Here is an 11,943-nt window from a genome sequence, read left to right on the forward strand (position 1 = left end):
GCCGAGCCTCACGCGAGCACGCAGGAAGACTTTGACGATGAGCAGTCGGAGTCTGATGTCGAAGATAACGTGAGCAAGATGAGCTTCTCGCAAGTTAAGGGGGAGCAGGAATATGCACCCAACGAGATCCTCCACTTCCTCCAATCTACCTACAGGACGCGTGGGGTCAGCGTACAGGCATTTTTTCCCGATATGCTGGGCTTCTTGAAAGCCGCACAGAAGATATATTGTGAGCCATAAAAGTTTGCGTTCAGCCTGCAGGAATGCTACCAACTGAAAGCGTTGGTGCAAAAAGTGAAGTGATCCCCTGCAGCCACTGCCAACACCTAATGCCATGGCTTTGGGTGTCAAGATAGCAAGTTTGAACTGCAACAGTGCCCGCAGTGACAAGAGGTGGCACCGCGTCTGTTGTTTTCTCAACGACCAAAAGGCGGACGTAACTTTCCTGAAAGAAATGCACCTTGACGCCAGTCTGCAGTCTCAGCGTCAGCACCTCATAGGCAGCCAGTCCTTCTTCAGCCACGGCGAAGAAAACCTCGCTGGAGTCGCGATCGTGTTTGATCCAAAGTTTATTCCTGAGAGCGTGGTCTTTAAAGAGGTCGTGATAGGACATTTGATCTCCGTGGACTTTGTGTTCAAGAACACGAGGCTGCGGTGCTTCAACTTGTACGCGCTGAGCAGGAGCTGCGAGAGGAAGCTCTTCTTCTCTGGCACGCTGCGGGACGCCCTGGAGGCAGACGATGCGGACAACGTGCTCACGATCGTCGGGGGTGATTTCAACAGCACCTTCGACCTGGCTCTCGACTGCAACAGCGCTGAGCCTCACCCAGAATCTGCACGGGCGTTAGCCGACATAGTGCAGCGACTGGATCTGCTCGACACGTGATGACTGCAACATCCGGCCCAGCGGCAGTACTCTTGGTGCTGCTCTGGCTCTCAAGGGAGGATAAGCCTCGCCAGGTTGGATCGACTCTACATCAACGCTCGCAGTGCGAACCTGCTCGGTGACAGCAAAATTGTCCCATCTGGGTTCTCTGATCACCACCTGGTCTCCGTGCTGCTGCGAGTGCCCAGAGAGAAGCGTCGCAGTGCACGCTGGAAACTTGACGTGCAGCTGCTCGAAGACAAAGGCTTTAAAGAGACATTCAAGGCCTGTTGGGCTCACTGGGTGACCACCAGAATCAGCTTCAGCTCTAGCCAGCGATGGTGGGAAAACACAAGGCACAGATCAGGGCTCTCTGTCTACAGCTTGTGAGCCAGCATGCCACCGCCAAGGAGGAGGCGGTACAACACTTACAGAGCGAGCTGCTGCTACTCGAGGTGGAGCTGAGCTCATCCCAGAACGCGCACAACAACAAGGGTGAGGTGCTGCTAGAGAAGCAGCGGCTCTTCAGGGCTGTCACGGACCAGCAGGCGCATAGCGCATTTGTTTACAAAAAGATGCAGCACCTGTCACACATGGACTCTCCCTCCAAATATTTCTTTAGATTACAAAACAAACAACAACAAAACAAACAACACCATTTTAAGTTTACAAACCCCAAAGGGAGAGACAGCCACAGCTGAGGGTGAAATTGCTAAGATTGCGAGGGAATTTTATTCCAATTTGTTCAAAGCTGAAGGCATACATGACAAGGGCTGTCCAAGAACTGCTAGATGGGGGCCCTACCTTAGGGGACTCTGAGAGCAAGTGTCTGGAAAGCCCCATCACCCTGGAGGAGCTCCACACCGCCATGAAAGGACTCGCAAAGCCCAGGGATTGATGGCCTGCCAGTGGAGTTTTACGCGGCCTTCATGGATGAGCTCGGCCCCCGCCTGCTGTAGTTGATGACAGAGCCTGCAGAAGGGGGAACTTCCGCAGAGCTGCAGGAGAGCGGTAGTCACCATGCTGCCTAAGAGGGGGGACCTGCGCTGCATCGAAAACTAGCAACCTGTGTCCCTCTTGTGCGCTGACTATAAAATATTCGCCAAGTTCTGGCCAGCCGTCTCAAAACGGTGGTGGGTCAGCTCGCCCAACTCGACCAGTCATATTGCATCCCTGGCCGGTGCATTTATGACAACATCAGCATGGTCAGGGATGTAATCTCTCTCGTGGAAAAGCACAACACGGACTTAGGCCTCCTCTTCGTGGACCAGGAAAAGGCGTTCGACAGAGTGAGCCACGCGTACCTGGGGAAACTGCTCGTCTCACTCGGGTTCGGTCAGAATTTCATATCACATGTACAACTCCTGTACACGGGCACATCCAGCTTTATAAAATAAACCAACGTCTTGGCATACCTTTTCCCGTGATGAGGGGGTCAGGCAAGGACGCCTCGCTCCGTAATGTTCTTCAGCGGGCGAGTGCTCATAGGAAATAACCTGGTAGCCTCTGTGTTGTGACATAGGGCCAAAGTCCTCCAGCTCCCAGACTGGCTACTCACGAGGACAAACCGGTCACTCACCCACTTTGTGTGGTACGGCAAGCACTGGCCGAGGCCAGGGGTCCTCTGCCTGCCGGTGGGTGAGGGCGGCCAGGGCCTGGTGGATGTCTCCGCCAGGGTCATGAGCTTCAGGCTTCAGGCCGTGAGGCGTCTGCTGCATGACCAGGAGGAGCTGCCCTGGACGTCTCCGGCCCTCAGCCTGTTGAAAGACGTGGGGGGGGGGGGGGGGGGGGGTGCCTGGGGAACGGAAGGGAGATTTTCCTGTTGGACCTGGCTCTAGTCGACTACACAAGGCTGCCAGGGTATTATCAAAGCCTCTTAGACGCGTCGCGGAACCTTGAATGGAGCAGGGCGAGCCCGCACTGTGCCCTCAAACATTTCATACACGAACCCCTGTTCTGTAATAGCCTCTTCAAAGGAATAAGGGAAGAGAGAACGCTGGCCCTCCGTTTCACCTCGGCAGGGGTGCGGACGGTCGGCGACCTTGTAAAGAGCCACAACCGTCACCCCAAGTGGAAGACCGTGGCCGAGATCAGCGGCACTGCAGGGCTCCGATCTATGCTCGCCGGAGAGAAGCTGTTACGGGAGGCACTCGCAGAAATGCGGGAGTTGCGGCTGAAGCTGGAAGCAACTGAAGACAGTGGCGCCGCGCGACCTTCCTCCTCCTTCCCGGAGTTGCGCATCTCCTGCACCCAGCTTCCCGGGCACTGTGACTCAGGGAAGCTGCTGAATCTCGCAGCCTACAGAGACGTGGCCCTCAAGAGTGCCCCAAAAAAAACTCTTGTTATGTGTGCTGCGTCAAGGCGCTGCATTGTCGAGACCTGGAAAACCTCCTGGACACGAAATGGAGGGACTTTTTCTCTCCCCTGATCGAGGCCACCCCCCAGTGGAAGCACCTGTACAAGCCCCCCGTAGCAAAACGCTGCGGGGACCTCCAGTGGAGGTTGGCGCACGGACGCTGCCCTTGGCCGTGTGGCTCAGAAAGATCACCCCGGGGTCGTCAGATCTGTGTGTGGCGTTCTGCGGTGCGAAGGAGGATCTGGCCCACCAGTACTTGGGGTGTCCACGGCTGAACCTGATGTTCCGGCTCTTGGGATCCATCTTCAGTAAGCTGGGGGTGCCTTTTTACAAGAGCTTGTTCATATACGGAGTGCCTTCCTGGCAAATAAGCGCCACGATCTTGTTGTTTACAAAACCCGGAAAAAGAAGCTGCAAGGCGACACGGACGATGGTTGCTCAGCGGTGGCGATGTTGAGGGGCCTGCTCAAGGCGCGGCTCCAGCTGGAGCTCGCGTACCACTCCTATGCCGGGGACGTGCCACGCCATGTTCCTTGAACGATGGGGGGCCGGTCAGGCCCTCTGCACCAACACAAACGGTGCACTGAATTTCACGTTTTGACCGGTCGACTTTAAGCGGGCGATGTGCGTGACGATGCGGTGCTTGCATCGCATGTGGCGGTGTGGTGCACGTGCCGCGGTTTTGCGATGTTGCTGTACTCGATGTTGGTGATCCTGTATCAAAAGCGGCTCCAGAGCTATTGCTGCTGATAGCAATAAAATTGGTTTAAAGTATATCTATGAGTCGTCCCTTCTCTCTCTCCAAGTCGTCCTCTCTCTCTGAGTTATCTTTTCTCTCTCTCTCTCTCTGAGTCGTCCTCTCTTTCTCTGAGTCGTCCTCTCTCTCTATTTCAGTCGTCCTCTCTCTCTGAGTCGCCCTATCTTTGAGTCGTCCTCTCTCTCTCCGAGTCATCCTCTCCGAGTCATCCTCTGTCTCTGAGTCGTTCTATCTCTCCCTGAGTTGCCTTATCCCTTCCTGAGTCGTCCTCTCTCTATCTCCGAGTCGTCCTCTCTCTCTCTTAGTCGTGGTGCGTGAGCGGGGTGGTGCGTGAGCGGGGTAGTGCGTGAGCAGGGTAGTGTAATGGGCGAGGTGGTGCGTGAGCCTCTTTAGGGAAACGCCCCCTGTGGTCTGATGGCTTAGCCCAGGGGTCGGCAATCTGCGTCTCCGGAGCCGCGTGCGGCTCTTTAAAGGCTGCTTCGTGACGTCATTTATTAAGGACCCCACCACCGTCTCGTGCTCATCACCACAGTGGCATTGCAGTTCTTGAAATATTGCGAGGGGGTTCACAGAATTCAAATAAAAACGCCTCTTTTTGTTATGTTGGTGACCGAGCCCTGGTCTAACAACACCACTGGACACAGGGCCCCCCTGGTTCGATTCCATCTCCCGGCGCGGCAGTTAAATCCACCCGGGCCCTGTCCAGTCGACAGCAAGAACGGGTTTTCACCACGGTCAGGGTTACGATCATCGGCGGTTCGCACTGCCACCTCTCCCAAGACAACCGGATGAGTGTGGAAGAGTAGGCCGAGAGCGTCCTCTCTGGAAGCGCCCTCTCGTGGAGGCACTGGCGACAGGAGTGGCGCGCGAGAGAGAGGGAGAGAGAGAGGGAGCGACTTTTGACTTTTAAACAACTTTTATTGCCGCCAGCAGCAACAGCACTGATACGAAATACAAAGTCACCAGCAAATAAACAACAAACACTATAAATCCACGCGCCACGCCCAACACAAAAAAGTCACGTGGTGGTGGTCATCGCGCGCCACGGCGACGAGCGAGTGTTTCATAAGGTGAACACCACGAGGGTGCCGTCCACGCTGGTACAGAAAGGGGCTTTTCCGGCCCCCCATTGTTCGAAGAAGACGTGCACATCACCGGCATGTGTGTTGTATGCATGCTCCAGCCGTACTTTGAGCAGGCCCCTGAACACTGGAAGCACAGAGCAGCCATCAGTGTCTCCTTCCAGCATCTTTTTCCTCGTTCTGTACACCGCCATCTTCGCCGATGGCGAGGTCATGGCGCTTGTTAGCCAGGTAAGTCACCCCATATATGAAGCTGCTGTTGTAGAGGGGCACCCCCAGTTTCCTGAAGATGTCCCCCAAAAGGCGGAACATTGGTTTGAGGCGCTGGCAGCGTAAGTACTGGTGGGGCAGATCCTCCCTGGCACCGCAGGAAATGTACAAGTCTGTTACCCCCGGCGAGATTCGGCAAAGCCACACGGTCGATGACAACGTGCAGTGTGTCAATCTCCACTGGAGGTCACCGCAGCGTTTGGCTACGGAAGACTTGTACATTTGTTTCCACTGGGGGGCGGCCGCAATGAGGGGGTAGAAATGGTCTCTCCATTTTGTATCCAGTAGGTCGGCCAGGTCCCGGGCATGCAGCGCCTTGACACAGCACGTGTAGAGCGCTTTTTTCGGGGCGTTCTTCAGGGGCACGTTCCTGCAGCCTCGGAGCTTCAGTAGCTTGCCGGAGTCGCTGTGGCCAGGGGGCTGCGCGCAGGAGAAACAGAGAGAGGGAGATAGAGGGAGAGAGAGCGCACTTGCAGGGCTGCCCCTTTGCCGCTGGTAGTGGGGGTCGCAATGTCCCTCTGCCCTGGGACGCGGGGAGATGAAGGCCATCTCAGCCTCGTCCGGGGGGGATGGAGAGACGAGATGGGTGGGAGGGACAGGAGAGATGGGGGAGACGGGGGGGGTGATGGGGAGGGTGGGGGAGACGGGAGGGATGGGGGAGACGGGGGGCAAGGGGGGGGGGAGATGCGGGAGACGAGAGGTGTGGGAGGGACGGGAGAGATGGGGGAGACGGGGAGACGTTATCTAGATCACAGAGGCTCCCCTGTGTGCGTGTCTCCATGTGTGCGCGATTGTGCGAGTGTTCGTGTGCATGTGTTTGTGTGTTTATGTGTTTGTGTGTTTGTGTGTTTGTGTGTTTGTGTGTTTATGTGTTTGTGTGTTTATGTGTTTGTGTGTGTCTGTATGGGTGTGTGTTTGTGTGTGTGTATGCATGTCTGTATGGGTGTGTGCATGTGTGTTTATGTGTTTGTGTGTATGCGTGTCTGTATGGGTGTGTGTATGTGTGTTTATTTGTGTGTGTGTGTATGCGTGTCTGTATGGGTGTGTGTTTGTGTGTTTATGTGTTTGTGGGTGTCTGTATGGGTGTGTGTTTGTGTGTGTGTATGCGTGTCTGTATGGGTGTGTGCATGTGTTTGTGTGTTTATGCGTATGGGGAGGAGAAGTGCAGCAGCTAGCGCGCTGCGCTACGATTCTTGCTCACGGCCAGCTCGAATGACAAATATTTGAACTGGACCTGGGTCTCCCCTAGATCGACTCAGCCTCAAATGAGTACCCGCTGCAGTGTTTAAAGATCGCCACTGGGCAGACAAAGGCAGTCGCGCGTGGCGCTGGCCACCGACCCCCTCGTGTGCGTTCCAGCCTTCATAGATGCTCGCTAACAGCACTTGCCCCAGCAGTCTGTGAATGGCTATGGGGGATCTTTGTCTTTGTGAGTCTCACACGCTCCGCCTGTCGCTCTTCGTCTTCATCTCTCTCCTCCTCTCCCCTGCCTCTCAATCCCTCTCACCTGCCATTATCTCACTCCCCTGGACTCTCTCCTCTCACTATCTTATTACTCCTCTCTCCCTCCATCACCGCTCACCCCTCACCCCTCACCACCCCTCACCCTCCACCACCCCTCACCCCTCACCCCTCACCACCCCTCACCACCCCTTACCCTCCACCACCCCTCACCCCTCACCCTCCACCACCCCTCACCCCTCACCACCCCTCACCACCCCTCACCCTTCACCACCCCTCACCACCCCTCACCCTCCACCACCCCTCACCCTCCACCACCCTCCACCAACCCTCACCCTCCACCACCCCTCACCCTCCACCACCCCTCACCACCCCTCACCCTCCACCACCCCTCACCCTCCACCACCCTCCACCACCCCTCACCCCTCACCACCCCTCACCCTCCACCACCCCTCACACCTCACCACCCCTCACCCTCCACCACCCCTCACCCTCCACCACCCCTCACCCTCTCCATTCGCACCCCAGGTCCCCGCACGCGCAAGAGCAAAAAGAAGGGAGGAGGCGGCGGCGGTGGCGGTGGAGGAGGTGGAGCAGCAGCAGCAGCAGGAGTAGGTGGAGCAGGGGGAGGAGGTGGAGGTGGTGGTGGAGGTGGTGGTGGAGGCGACGCTCGTGAGGACAAGAGGCCGCGCACGGCCTTCACGGGCGAGCAGCTGTGCCGCTTGCGCGCCGAGTTCCAGGCGTCGCGCTACCTCACGGAGGAGCGGCGCACGGCGCTGGCGCGCGAGCTGCGGCTGAACGAGGCGCAGATCAAGATCTGGTTCCAGAACAAGCGCGCCAAGATCAAGAAGGCGAGCGGCGTGAAGAACGCCCTCGCACTCTACCTCATGGCGCAGGGCCTCTACAACCACTCCACCGGGGGTGCTGGAGGTGGTGGTGGTGGTGCTGGAGGTGGCGCTGGAGGTGGTGGAGGTGGTGTTGGTGGTGCTGGTGCTGGAGGTGGTGGTGGTACTGGAGGTGATGATGCTGGAGGTGGTAGTGGAGGTGGTTGCGGTGGTGGTGATTCAACCATCTCGCAGCAGCAGCAGCAGCAGCGGCAGGAGAAGCAGCAGCAGCAGCAGGGTGAAGGATGCAGCGGGGAGCTGGGAGAGGAGGGAACCCCGGAGCCGGGAGATGGACGTGAGAGCGCGTGAAGCAGGGGAGAGTTCGGGGAGATGGGGAGAGAGCGGGCGGCTGGCTGCGTGAGTCTGCCACTCGCTGCGCCTCACCCACGTGTCTGTGTGCGTGTCTGTGGTGTGTCTATGGTGTGTCTGTGTGCGTGTGTCTGTGTGCGTGTCTGTGTGTGTGTGCGTGTCTGTCCTCGTGTCCGTGTGTATGCCTGTAGTGTGTGTGTGTCTGTGTGCGTGTCTGTGTGTGTGCCAGTGGTGTGTCTGTGTGTATGCCTGTGGTGTGTCTGTGTGTGTGTTTGTGTGTCTGTGTGCGTGTCTGTCCTCTTGTCCGTGTGTGTGCCTGTGGTGTGTCTGTGGTGTGTTTCTGTGTGTGTGTCTGTGTGCGTGTCTGTGTGTATGCCTGTGGTGTGTCTGTGTGTGTGTTTGTGTAGAGAGTAGAAACTCGCCTTCGTATTCGCCCGCGTGTATTCGTTCGAATGCGTCTGTGCGTGTGTTCTGTGTATGTACGTGTGTATGAGTGTAGGTGTGCGTTAGCCTTGTGTGTGTGTACGCGTGTAGTGGTTAGCGCTACGCCGCGCTACATACCCGGCGGCCCGAGTTTGATTCCCATTCACGGCCAACACCGGTGACGGTTATATGAACCGGTTCCGGGCCTCCTCTAGGTCGACTCAGCATCAAATGAGTACCTGGTGCGGTGTGTAAACATTGCCACTGGGGAGACAAAGGCGGCCGGGTGTGGTGTTGGCCACCCCCTCGTGTGCGGTGCCGACCTTCATAGGAGCTGCTCGCTAACAGCACTTGCCTCTACAGTCTGTTAAGGCTATAAGGGGTATATTTGTCTTTGTAGGTGTGTATGCATGCATGTATGTGCATGTATCTGTGTGTATGTATGTGTGTATTTAGGAATATGTGTATTTAGGTGTGTGTGTGTATGTATGTGTGTGTATGTGTGTTTGTATGTGTATGTGTGTAGGTATGTGTGTTTATGTGTGTGCATGTGTGTGTGTATGTGTGTAGGTATGTGTGTGTATGTGTGTAGGGATGTGTGTGTGTGTGTGTTTGTAAACTAAAACGAGAACCCGACCTCGTGAAGATATCGACACAATGATCACGGGAACGACGCATCCCATTATTCCTCTTCTCCCGAGTTCCACCGCACCCCCCGCCCTCCGCCCCTCCCGTCTCCCACCGAGATTCCTGGGGAATCATTCATCACAATCTCAATTATTGATCTCTGTTTGGGCGATTCTGCCGACACGCTGTACCTGTCTCAACGCACCAGCATCAAAGCGTCCCTCTCCTAACAGGACCACATCGTCTCTACTGAATGCCCTCGAATAGGCGCCCAGTGTTTGGGTGGCGATCAGCGGTCTTAGGGCTTTGCACGGTCGCGCTCAAGGACAAAGAATATATTGGGAGTATCACGGTCATTTTACGTTGAGTTGCCTGGATCAATTTATCCAGAGCGGCGGGACGCTGCTGCTGCTGCTGATGATGATGATGCAGATTCTCACTCCCTCTTCCAAATGTTACCTCGGCTCCACGTTGCCAGGAAGACGAGTCCGATTTTGAGTGAGACAACGGTGCCCGCAGAAGAGGAGCTGACAGAACTACTAGCGGTGCCCCGATTTCAATCGCCTCTTACCCCCACCGAGACGAGGTCCGATGGGGGGTGGGCGGGCGCTCGACTGTGGGGGAGCTCGGCTCAGCGGAAGTTCGACTCGGACACAAAACACCGCGTGCGCTTCACTCGCAGTTCGGATTCATCGGAATTTGTCAACGGGGGATTCCCGATGGCTTCTTGTGCGGTCTGGGCGAGCGGCGCGAGAGAGCACCGAGCACACCGTCCTGGTCACCCACAGGGGCTGTGACACTCGGCCTGGAGCCCAGGCCTCAGCGGCGGGTGGCTCAGCGAACCTGACACGGCCACTGTGAACTCGTGGTGGCCGTGGCAGGTCACGCAACCGAACTAACAAGTAGAGTCATTTTTAAAAATTCTAATTCGGTAAACAACAACAACTCAATATTGCAAGAGCCGCAATGCCACTGTGGTGACGAGGACGAGACGGTGGTGGAGGTCCTGAATAAATGACGTCACAAAGCAGTCTCTCAAGAGCCGCACGCGGCGCCGGAGCCGCCACCCAATGGGCGACGAGCTTCGCCAACTGAAACAGTCGCAACATCATAGCCCTCACTCTCTCAAGAGATCCCTCGCTCTTATCGCCTCTCGCTAGGATCCATCTCCCTCATTACTCCCCTCACTCTCTCCCACGCTCTCCCTCTTCCTCCTGCTTCCTCGTTCCCCCTCCCTCATTCCCTCTTTTTTTACGATCAGAGGAAACAAGAAGATGCTCGGTGTAGTCGGCACTTTGCTTCGTTCATCATTTCGTTTTCTTTAGTTTTATTTTAACGCTTTGCTTCATGTAACCTCCCCCCCCCCCCTTTTTAAATGAAAGATTTCACAAAATATTTCTCGTTCTCTACCCCCTTTCTCCCTACTCCATGTCTATGTTCCCCCTATGTTTTCTATGTAATATTTGTAATATTTTTAATATATCTTTTACGAGAAGTGCTGCATCTGCACCCAGCCCTTCTCGCAGTGCTACGGCCTCTGACGTGTAGCTCATCTCTGCTCTCTCTCCCTCTCTCTCCCTCCCCCTCATTCCCTCCCCTCAATATCTCGCCCTCTCTCTCCCCTCTCCCCGCCTTTCTCTCTCTCTGTAGTAGAATCCAATAATCGATAATGCGCGCGTAACGACGAATAGATCATTCATCGATCCGTTTAAGCTCACCTTGGAACTCTCCTAATATCGTGCGCTCTATCTGAATCTATTCATAGATCCTTCGGGCGTAATCGATTCGCACCCCTCCCCCACTAAATTCCGAGCAATGTGGGGGGGGGGGGTTCAGTGAATCGATAAGTCGATTTAAGTTGCGCCTCAATCGTGATTGCTCGTGGCCTGTTGGCGAGGCAGGCAAAGTGTCAGGTGATCATCTCTGCGCGTGAATCGCGATTCCAATCCCGATTATCTCCCTCTGTGTGTCTATGTGTGGGGTTTGAGTTTCCTTGCTCCGATTTCCTCCGACACGTTCAAATGCACGCACGCACTCATTTATTAGATATATAGAGAGAGAGGATCGCAGAGCTCGGGCAATGGTTGGTGAGCACTGGCTCTTTACTGCCCGGCTGCTGCTGCTGCTGATTCCTCTGCGAGTGTGAAAGAGATGCAATTTGCGTGGATATTTAAAACTGGTGCGTGGATGACGTCACCGCGCACATTTGCGTGATGACGTTAAGCCAGGTGCGTGTATCGCGCTGACGTCATCACGTCCCTTCCCAGTGCCAGTGTGAGGGACACGAAGGCGGAGCACCTGCAAGTGCTGGCGGAAAGCGCCCCTCGCCGACAGAGGGAGCTCCTGGGAGGTCCCTCTGTCCAGAGTTCCCTCTCCTCGACAGAGTTCACTCTCTAGAGTGAGAGAGTTGAACTCTCCTCTAGAGAGTTGAACTCTCCCCTAGAGAGTTCAACTCTCCTCTAGAGAGTTCAACTCTCTAGAGGAGAGTTCAACTCTCCTCTAGAGAGTTCAACTCTCCTCTAGAGAGTTCAACTCTCCTCTAGAGAGTTCAACTCTCTCGAGGTTCAACTCTCCTCTAGAGAGTTCAACTCTCCTCTAGAGAGTTCAACTCTCCTCTAGAGAGTTCAACTCTCCTCTAGAGAGTTCAACTCTCCTCTAGAGTTCAACTCTCCTCTAGAAAGTTCAACTCTCCTCTAGAGAGTTCAACTCTCCCCTAGAGAGTTCAACTCTCCTCTAGAGAGTTCAACTCTCCTCTAGAGAGTTCAACTCTCCCCTAGAGAGTTCAACATCTCCTCTAGAGAGTTCAACTCTCTCGAGGAGAGTTCAACTCTCCTCTAGAGAGTTCAACTCTCCTCTAGAGAGTTCAACTCTCCTCTAGAGAGTTCAACTCTCCTCTAGAGATGTCCCTC

The 11,943-nt window shown here is 55.5% G+C and overlaps 1 protein-coding gene across 1 annotated transcript; it reads left to right on the forward strand.

Annotated features, from left to right (window-relative positions):
• The first annotated feature begins 3,671 nt into the window (after positions 1 to 3,671).
• Positions 3,672 to 8,714, forward strand: LOC133349860 (H/ACA ribonucleoprotein complex subunit 1-like). The gene is made up of 3 exons (XM_061563664.1): positions 3,672 to 3,737; positions 5,162 to 5,237; positions 7,320 to 8,714. Exons 1-3 carry the CDS (start codon positions 3,672 to 3,674, stop codon positions 7,982 to 7,984), a joined length of 807 nt encoding a protein of 268 aa, XP_061419648.1. The 3' UTR covers positions 7,985 to 8,714.
• Positions 8,715 to 11,943: the final 3,229 nt, after the last annotated feature.

This window comes from Lethenteron reissneri, chromosome 31 (genome assembly GCF_015708825.2).
Source record: "Lethenteron reissneri isolate LAM-NWPU_2019-01 chromosome 31, ASM1570882v1, whole genome shotgun sequence".
Lineage (NCBI taxonomy): Eukaryota > Metazoa > Chordata > Hyperoartia > Petromyzontiformes > Petromyzontidae > Lethenteron > Lethenteron reissneri.

Coding starts and splice junctions, on each gene's coding strand:
- LOC133349860 (XM_061563664.1), top strand. CDS start 3,672: ATGTTGAGGGGCCTGCTCAAGGCGCGGCTCCAGCTGGAGCTCGCGTAC. Junction 3,738..5,161: donor ACCACTCCTATGCCGGGGAC/GTGCCACGCCAT, acceptor TGCATGCTCCAG/CCGTACTTTGAGCAGGCCCC. Junction 5,238..7,319: donor CTTCCAGCATCTTTTTCCTC/GTTCTGTACACC, acceptor TTCGCACCCCAG/GTCCCCGCACGCGCAAGAGC.